The sequence below is a fragment of the Phaethon lepturus genome, unplaced genomic scaffold (assembly GCF_000687285.1).
Source record: "Phaethon lepturus isolate BGI_N335 unplaced genomic scaffold, ASM68728v1 scaffold21641, whole genome shotgun sequence".
Classification (NCBI taxonomy): domain Eukaryota; kingdom Metazoa; phylum Chordata; class Aves; order Phaethontiformes; family Phaethontidae; genus Phaethon; species Phaethon lepturus.
Genome location: NW_010520087.1, coordinates 4,740 through 15,074, shown reverse-complemented (window position 1 = coordinate 15,074; position 10,335 = coordinate 4,740). Strand labels below are relative to the sequence as shown.

At 36.8% G+C, this 10,335-nt stretch overlaps 1 protein-coding gene across 1 annotated transcript in view; it reads right to left on the bottom strand.

Moving 5' to 3' along the window:
• The window catches only part of APBA1 (amyloid beta (A4) precursor protein-binding, family A, member 1), a 27,412-nt gene extending 18,080 nt beyond the window's left edge, over positions 1–9,332 (bottom strand). Inside the window, exons 1-4 of the mRNA XM_010297290.1 lie at positions 9,288–9,332; positions 6,041–6,142; positions 3,042–3,081; positions 15–160 (exon numbers count right to left, since the gene is read on the bottom strand). Of these exons, the coding sequence (XP_010295592.1) occupies positions 15–160; positions 3,042–3,081; positions 6,041–6,142; positions 9,288–9,332 (333 nt within the window). The remainder of the gene's footprint in view (positions 1–14; positions 161–3,041; positions 3,082–6,040; positions 6,143–9,287) is intronic.
• Between the last annotated feature and the right edge of the window lie 1,003 nt (positions 9,333–10,335).

The window sequence follows — 10,335 nt, the reverse complement described above, 5'->3', positions numbered from 1 at the left end:
GAATTATTCCTCACCTTGATCCTGCTGACAGCTTCCTGAGCTTGCATCATTCTCACATTCTTGGAGGGAGTTTTATCAGAAAGGAGTTGCGTCGAGCCAAGGTAATTGGCAGCAAAAATGATTCCATCAATTAAGTCTTCAGGATCGCAAGGTCCAGGAACTGTAACACAGGAAAGCAATCACAAAAATCATGCTAAAACATAGAACAGCAGCACTCTGACAACTTAAGTCTGCATCTCATGGCTGCAAATCCTCCTCTGGAATACTTCAGTTTAGCATGATGATATGGCAACCAGTACTTTCAAAGCTACAAAACACCAAGCAAATGGTCTCAACATCTCTCCAGCAAAAGCTGTATTTGTTAATCCAGCCTGTCTCTCACAATAGCTCATGAGCAGGGATCACCCTGGAGCAAAATAACCTCTGTGGGTTTTCACTGTTATAAAAGGACAAACACAGTTACTCAGCCTACCCTCACCCACCTAAACCAGCCTTGCAATTCCAAGACCAACAGTCTCAGACAGAAAGAGGATGGGTGCAATTTTGTAACAGCCATCAGACCCTTGCTCACTTGTGTGTAGCTGCAGTTTACACAGAGGAACCTCCCCAAGAATGCTTTACAGGTGCAACACATCTCCCCTTAGCAAGAAGACTGATTGCCCAATTAAGCAAAGTACTTTTATGCCATAGACCTCTAAAAAACATTCTTAGTCTCAACAAGGGTATTGAGGTAAAGTACAGAGTTATATTAAAATGTTGTTAAATACATAGAGCATGGGCTCTCCTGATGGCAAAACAACTCTCTTAGCCTCACAGATTCTTAAATGGTCCGACTCCCAACAACTTCTATAGAAAGTTAGAGGGTGGTGAGGTGTTCAGTGCCTAACAATGCAAATCCTTACAAAGGAACATTCATGACCTGCAAACATTTTGGTTTTTCATCATTATGTCTAAAAATTGTACATGTAAAAATGTTCTGTTTTAACACCTAGGTATATATTAAAATTGTCATGATCCAAAAGGGAGGCTGGTTAACCTAAGAAGCTTCTTGTTTTCTTACAAGTAAGGAAAAACTATTGATGTTCAAGACAAGTGAAAATGCAAATCATCTTAAAGAATGCTAATGGTAAAAGTGTCCGCATTTCAAAACAAAAAAAACCCAACTGTTTTTAGGTTTGCTTTTTTTCCCTCTAAGAACAAAGCAAACCCCCTACAATATTAGAATAGAGTTTTTATTAGTTCAAGGGATATCTTGAGATACCAGGTGATAGGTCTTAAAGTTTGACATTAGTCAGAATGCCAATTTTGTTCTAATTATAACAGAAAAGATTAACAACAACTCAGAATAAGCATGGCTAACTTTGTCCCCAAAGAAATGCAAGTTATTATTGAGATTAAAGTAGCAGAAGAAAGAGCTGGAGATAAGTATCGCACTGCAACTATACACACAGACAGAAGTAGATATATAAACCTTATGAGCAGGCTTGTACCCTTTATGGTTTCTTTAAATATGAAAGTTTATGACTAGTAATTTTAAGATGCTCATATCCAGTGTGCAGAATTTGTTCAGATACTATGTATCTGGAAAACTCTCAAAATGAACGAGTCACTTTCAAGTACACGACCAAAAGAAATGGAATTTTTTCCTCAGGGAAATTTATGCATCTGGAAGTACTACATATTTGCATGCTCTTCCAGCCCTGAAACCATACAGCATTTTAAGTGTTACTATTTATTACTCTACATGTCAAGGTTTTTTCACCACTTCCACCACTTGACTATAAAGAGTTGTCCTGGCTGTGTCTCCTCCCACCTTCCTGTGCACCTCCAGCTTTCTTGCTAGCAGGCCAGCACAAGAAACTGGGCTGTCCTTGACTACTTAGCAACAACTCAAAACATCAGCACATGATCAACATTTTCTCATCCTAAATCCAAAACATAGCCTCACACTAGTTCCTGTGAAGAAAATTAACTCTATCCTGGCTGAAACCAGGACAAGTTTACAATGTATTATTTTTTAAGGAGGGGGGGATTATTTAAGATATGCCTTGAAAAACAGGGCTACCACTAGGAAATGAATTTCAGTTCTAAGAGACATCCTTCTGCTGCAAAATTCCAAAGCTCATCTAGTGTCAAAACAATATATGAAATTTATATTAGTTGACATTCTGGCCACAAACTCCAAAATATGCACCTCACACACTGAAGACTAAGCTAATGATCAACTTGTAGTCTAAAAAGAATGATCACATAATCGTTTAAACACAGCACACTGTGAAACAATCTGAGGAGTTCCAAGACAGTCCAAATGATATATCACATGAACTGTATGTATTTCTGGCATTTCATCAAGCATATGGAACAACAGCTGTCAGGGGGAAAAAAACGAAATGACACGTCAAGTATCTGCTTCTGTCATGCTCTCATAACAAGATAACTGGGTTTTACAGCATGCAGTCTTCCTGTATACACAGTTTATGTAGCAGGTAACTTGCTTTTTCACATTTTTCTGATTAATTACTACTACAAGCGCAATCTTAACTCTAAGACAGGTAGCACTATTTAATTAGAGGACAATTAGCTGTAAAGCAGTACAGATTTCCTCTGGCAGGCCTGCCAATTAATCCAATTAATTCAATTTGCTAATTAATGCAACTGAGATTGGATTGAGCCTGCCAATTGAAATCAGTGCTGGAGAGAGCACTACACCCTTCTTGCCTAACCTATTTTCCTTGTCCACACACACTCACATGTGTTGTGCAAATACCATTAAAAAATTACTAGTGTTTTAGGTGATACTGACAAAAAACCAGGAGAACAGAGACAGAAATTATGAATGAAATACTGAAGAATAAAAGCTCCATGTTTATGAACTTCTGAAAGAGCACACTAGAATTTAGCTCAAGTTTCAGATTGGACACAATTTAATCTAAACCAGCATACTCAACCATAGGAGCAAATAAAAACAGGATTTTATACAGTATAAATATTGGAGTTTTCTGGATATGAAAAAACATTTAGAAATTGTAGAACTATCTTACCTTCAACATAGGTTGGAAATGAAGCCAAGCTTTTTCTGGACTGTAATTAAGACAAAAAGGATTTCAAACGGAACAGAGCATGCACAAATATGCATTAAAATTTTTTTAACAACAGAAAAATAAAAAAGTAAATCAGTTATAGTTATTAGCAGAGGAAGTTTTTTTCCCTTTGTTGACTTTGCTGCCTTCGATTTCGTAAAAGGTGAACAAATAAAAAACCATCTTGACTTGCATATGTAAATACACAGTCTACAGTAAGACCTTGCTTCCAACTGCAATTTTATGTGAAGGATTCTGTGGCTAACACTTAAACATCTGAAAACTACAACTCGCAGTGAGTAAGACTCGCCATTTTATTATAATCTATAACATAAAACAAATAGGAAAATTCATAAAAGAAAATTCGGTGTGGCAATATATAGATGGCAATAAGTATACTGAAATATCTACTGCTATCACATGTGTTGCAGGTAAGAATTTTGGATAGTCCAAGGATTACAAAGCTTTAGTGAATATATGACTCCTACAATGACTGCTTAATATAGTTTTATTTAAAGAAAATCTATATATGATAAGAACAATCCATAATGTCTTAGACAATTTCAGTATTTTTCCAGACAATATCCATTGAAATATATGCCAAATTCTTTTCCTTTATGACAGGCAACTTACTAGGTTCTGTGTATTAGTGGAAAAAACAGGTAAACTGGGAAGGTCACACTTACATGAAAGGTTGAGTGACTAAGCCCTGTGAGTGTTTTCCATTGTACCAAATAGAAAATGGATGTAACAAGTAATATTTTTCAACCAACAATGCTCGTCCTGCTATAAAATAAACTAACTTGTGAAATAAAAACAAAAGGTGTCTTACACAGACAGAAGAGTCTGTGCAGCCTTTAAGTACTTGCTGGTCCTTATGAAAATGACTAATCTGTACTGCAAAACCAAGAAAGCTTTCCATCAGAGATTGTACTAGCGTAAATAAAGATGTCAATAAACAATGTTCTCCTGCTGCCAAAGCATTTAAGCTGCTGTGAGGACACTGACACGCCTTTTCAGGTCTGTGGCTCTTTCATGTCTTCACATGAATGTTTTTACTGGACCATCTATCCATACAGACTTCAACAATTGTTTATAATTGCTGCCAGTGTAGTGCTAAGAGGGAAATTCAGCCACTGGACTCTGTCAGGCGTGGAGGACCAAATCCCCTACACACCAGAGATAGCTCATGCATAGAAATGCCCTTTCCAAAGTATTTTTTTTTTTTACATAGAATGAACCAAATCTGTTAACTACAGATTTGGCAACTATTCAGCAATCTGACTAGCTGATGCAACTTCTTTTCAGGATAGAGTGGTGTAAATTGTCATCATATATGCTTTTATTTCAAAAACTCAAACACCAAATTTAGGTTTTTTTGTTCATTACCCAGGTTGAAAGACATTCTACTAAGACCACAGGAATAATAAAGTAACAGGTAAAGTTACCAATAGGAGGAAACCTATACCCTTTAATTTCACATATCCATGAATAATGAAATATCAAACTCATTAATGTTTCATTACTCTTGTTAATCTTGTTGCCACCTAGCATTATAAAATTTATATTTTCAAAAAAGGTTTTACTAAGATCTAAAAGTCATTGCCAAAAATTGTGAGGGAGCTTTATCACTATTGTTCTTGCATTGGAAGTACTAAAGCAAGTATTATCGCTCTTCTGAGGGAAATGGCCTGACACACCCTACTGTGACACCTGGTTTACCATCTCTGACACTATGTGTGAGCACAACCTAAAAACTGAAATTAGTAGCATCTTGTTTGTTTTCTTCCTTTGAGTAAGTTTACCAATATCTAAAAACTGCTAAAAGCTAGGATGTATTTGAAGTGAAAATCTATCTCCACTGAAGTAAACTAAAGGCTTTAACAAATTAACAACATAGCAGATGAAAATTTAATGGCACAATCTATTGTTGAAGGCTTTAGCACATAAGAAATTATGAGTTTCTTAAGTCTTTTGAAACCTTTCATTATTTTCTCAATGCAAATACAGACTGGCATAAATACATACATGTTACAAGCTTTTTTATCCCTTGATCATAAGAAAAGAAAAAGAGAAAGAAGAGATTACTAATTACTGTTTCAATTTTACTCAGTATTTCAAGTTATGGCAGATCACTTTTTTTCATTGTGGAAGATGACTCATGCATTGTTATCAGTAACAATATGGTATCTTGTTAGACTACAGTTTCTAGATATTTCTGAGATTTAAAAAACAAAAAGCAAATAAACAAAATATTTGCAGATTTTTATGTTTACAGTGCCAGCCATTCTATACTAATGCAAATACTTTTCATGCCAAATGATTTTTTTTCCCCACACTGCAAGAAGTTCTACTCACACTTCTATTTTGTGTTGGTGGAACTACTGCAGTGTAAAAAGCTGCCAGGTGAGGGGGAAAAAAAAAGGAAAAAAAAAAGAAAGTAAGTATTTAGCTGTATTTTGAGGAGCCTGGAGTCAGGAACTGAATTCTGACTGTGAATCACTGGCAGATCAGTTTCTACAATGGCAGAATATTAAGCAGCATAAATTACTACCTAATTAATTTTACTGAAGCAAGCTTTTTCATCTGGCAGAGAAACATTCTTTTCTGTGCAGGAGGACATTCTGCATGGGGAAAAAAAAAAAGTCTTTTTTCTTTTGCCTGTAATACAGACGTGATGTTGGCTGTTTGGTAAATCAATACCTCCCAGCATGTTAAATAAATTTAGTGGCAGCTGACCACAGAGTCAGAAATGCCATGATGAACAGTCTTAAGCATGTTAGAAATTCAGTCTGACAGCCAGGCAAGCATTAAGGGAATGGAGCTACAAATCAGCTTTTCAAGTTTGTTGCAGTTTTGGAAGAAGAGGAGGGATTGCAGAGGTACAAGGGGGAAAAGGAAAATAAAAAGGCATAAGCAGAATGAACAAGACTGTGGCTTTTAAAAAGATTTCACTCTACCTCTTTATTAGTGGAGGCCTCCGCTGTACTGCAGACATCCTGGTGATGTTGCCTACTTGACGATTCAGCACCCCGAGGTGAAGAGGAATCTGGAGATGGAGACTAGATACGGCAAGAAAATCAAATAATAATCTGAATGACCAATGTAGAAATTGTTCTTTGATATCCTCCTCTAACTTGGCAGTGGAAATAAGAGATGAGAGGGGAAAAAAAACCCCAAAACTAAGACAAAAAGTTTTAAGATGTTGTAACCCTTGCTTTTTATCATAATGATCACATATCAGTATGTACTGGAATTATCCTGAACACCTAAGTCTTTTAAAAAACACCTGTATTTATTTGTTAGTAATGTATCAAATGAAGCAGTTGGAAAAATAAAAAGCTGTACTCAGTGGCAAGCAACACTCAGCCAAAAAGTGTGTCATAGAAGTGTATTTTTGCAAGGTAAATAGAGGGTCATCTGATGTTGGTATTAGGCCAACTACTTACACTTACTGTCAGCATTCAACTAAGCTGCAGCTACAGGACTTTGAGTTGCACAAGTAGATGCCTATTGCATGCAGGCTAATGACTGTGAGCTTACTGAAGGCTATAGGCAATGCACACTGATGTCCTAAGCTCTGACGATCTAGGAAAGAAAAGATAAAGTCCCTAAGAAGGAAGCTGTGATGGGAGAGAAGTGAATTGACCATGACCATATCACAAGGATTCAGCTAAAGATTAATTAGTTGTCAAATTGGGGAGAATGTAGAAAAGGCTGCAATTTCCCCATAACCACACATGCTTTCAGGTATCATTAATCTTAAGAGCTAAACAAATCTAATCTGAGCAGATGTAGGCTGCAGTGCTTGTCCATAAATGTTATTCTATCATCTTAGAAAACAACTTTTATAAATTGTACAGAGTAATACTAATGTATTCAAGGACTCAGGAACCTATTCAAGGACTACTCAATACCAATGTAATCAAAGACTATGATTCCTCATCCTAGTTACAGTGTAAACCTGGAAAATATTTCACAGTTTGTACTATAATTTTAGTATTATACATGCTCTCTAGGTCAGATTTCTCATTTTTCTTCCTTTGCTGTAAACAATTCAGTGGAGAAATTGTCTTTCCCATCATGTCCTAGCCATTCATGATCATCAAGAATGTCACAGCAGAAAACCAAAGGAAAGCGCATAGGAAAGCAGTATCATGGAATATCTAGATCTATGTGATCTGTCAGCAAGTATCTTGGTAAAAGGAAAGAATGCTTTGGGAAAGGGTATTCTAATCATGGGCAATTCCTAATGAATGCTGATGACACTACAAAGCTGTTCAAAGCACAGGGGACTGGTATGGAGGTATGACACAAGAGCTCAGAATGTGGAATTAATGAAGGTGACCAAAATGAAAGAGTACAAAGCTTTGACCCAGCAGGCATTTTTAAAGGCAGATTTTAAGAAGATGCCTGCAAAACATGTCCGTGCCCATGCCAAGATGTGAATCCTCAAAGGAAGGTTTAGCATTAGCTATGGAAGCTGGGTGTTTAGCCCAGCAGCTCTGGCATTCTACACTCTCCTTTAACATAAGGGGTTTGACCCTAGCTTTGCCAGCTCAATAGTTCATCACTAACGGTGAAACAGAGAAATATTGCTCTTTTGGTTTCATAAACTATTACATGACATGGCTTTTCTCTAAGCCAATGAGTCATACCAGAATAGGGCTACACTTCCAGTGCTCTGAGCTGGCAGCAGCTCCAGTCTAGGAGTACCCTCCTGCTATGCCTCCACTCCAGCTGAAGCACTGAGTTCTGTGCAATAGTGTGCAAAAAAATCTAAGTTTTGCAAGCTTAACTTCATAAATATACAACAAAACAAGACAATAAAATTCCCTTCTCCTCTTTCTCTTTACGTTCATTCCTTCAAAAGGTTTATCTTGGCTAATTACTAAATATTAGAATTATAGTTAACTAATAAAGGCTTCCAAAGAATTAAGAAGCAGCTCCTTTTAGAGATACCTCCTGTGTAAAACAGCTGTCCTTGCATGTCTGTATATTTTGAATTACAGCTGCAGGGCAAAAAGGAAGTAGAGCTGTGAAACAGTCCCTGACCAGACGCAGCTGTGAAAAGTTCCTTAGAACACTGACATGTGCTTGCGCCGTCAGACTGAAGGATTGCTCACTGCACTGCCGGCATTCATGCAGGGTCTGTGGGAGGGATACAGGCTGCCCTGACTTGCTGTGTAACTACCAGAGGAACAGTGCCACAGTGACTCAACTGCACAAATGGAAACTCCTATTCACTTAAGGAATCATCCTCATAGTGCTCACATTCCCAATAATTACAGAGTATTTCTCTATTAGGATTAAATATAAAAGTGCATAATACTATCAACCTAATAATGGCATTGAGATAGTGTAGGATTGAGCTTTAAATAGTAAACAAAGTAAAGCATATCAAACTTTAGCATCAAATGTTTCCACAAAAAAAGAAGTTATTTAAAATGCCTGAAAGCTCATATTCACACACTGAAGTGAAAACAATAAATTAGTTCACTTAAACCAGTTGGTTGCTGACATTAAGAACTTTTGCACCATCCGAAATGTATTAACAGTTACACCAGTAGCACTACAAATAGCTTTACTCAACTATTTTCATCTACAAAGTACCAGAATTAAGCAACCATCAAAATGATCACACAGCTTTCCATGTGCTCTGTTTGAATGTCTGCTCAAATTTTTCTGGGAAAAAAAATCCCAAACCTAAAACTACCAAACCCAAATATCAAACATCCTACAAAGTTTGCTATGTGACATGACATGAAAGCTGTCCCCAAAAACACTTGTCCAAAAAAGTTCAGTCTTTGAAGAATAAACATTCAGTTCTCTTCTGCATCAAGATGCATTTTTAGAGGTACCACATACAATGCACAAGGAAAGAATGCAGTCACAGTCTGGAAGCAGCTTTCACAGCAATAACAAGAAATATTTTGATAAATCATAGTGGGAAGACAGCTTGCATAGCTGCTCAATACACTACAAACTGAAGTCTAAAATAAATGCTTAGTGACTGCTTCATTGTCTGTTAACAAAACACTTTTTAGAAGCCTAAGAAAAATGCTGTCAGAACAAAAATAGTACGTTCATGTGAAGCATGCTGTTATTACATAGTGACATCCCTCAGTGGAACTCCAAAGTATTTTCTTAAGCGCAGCAATAAAAAAGTATGAGTTAGCCCATTTCTCCTCTTGAATATCTACTTACATTTTTCTTACGATACTCAACCTGGTACATCCAAAAATTCTCCATCGCAATTTTGGCGTTGTTTGACTCTAACTAACATGCAACCCACTCCACCTGAGAAGACTTCCTTGCTATTGTGCAGAGGGATTTAGTAACAGAATTTGTAACAGGAGAGGATTGTGTTGTATTGTGTTGCATTTAACCTATCCAGGTCAAACCAACTGGCTACTGAGCAGCTCATGAAGACAAACATAACTGACACTGAAAAATCTTTTAATACAACCACCTACCTGCTCTTGCTTTATAAAAGCAGTGTTATTTCACCTGCTTTTAGCATTAGCTGAAAAGAGTATAACCTAGTGGCTCACATCATCACATACAAATCTGGGACAGAGGGGATGACATCAACAAATACTTCAGCAACACAAGATTCACTTAAACAAAAGGCCATTACTTCTATGGCACTAAAGTCCACCTACAGGCTTCTTGGCAGGGGAATGGCAAATATAGTCTTCTTGTACATTAGTTCAGAGGAGACAACCAGATAAAGCAAAGCTTTTACATTTATTTGATTTCAGTGATAAAAAGTCTTCTGAGAGGTACCCATACACATTAGGCAAAGGTCAAAGCACTATGAAATATTCAGGTCCAACATGCAAGTATAGTCAGATGCACGATTTTACAAGCACTGCCCAGTACATCACAATTATGGCAGTAAATCTTTTACGTTTTAGCACAACTATGTTGTGGCAGAGTACCTACTGTGATTTTAACAATTCAAATTCTATTCACTAAAACATAGACTGAGACCATCAAAGTTCATAGCTTTTAGACGGCATAAAGTACACATAAAGGATGGAGCTGAAAGCTGAATTTCCTTACAGTAACTAATCATTATTATTGGTTATCTTTGTTTAAATTTGCTTTAACTATAGTGTTAAAAATGGAGGGTTTGAAAAAATAAAAACAACTCAGAACGACTGTACATACACTTGCATACTGTGGGACAACCTGTGCAATTCAATTTACAGCTGTGACCTAAGAATGAAACTTAAGGTTGTACTATAGT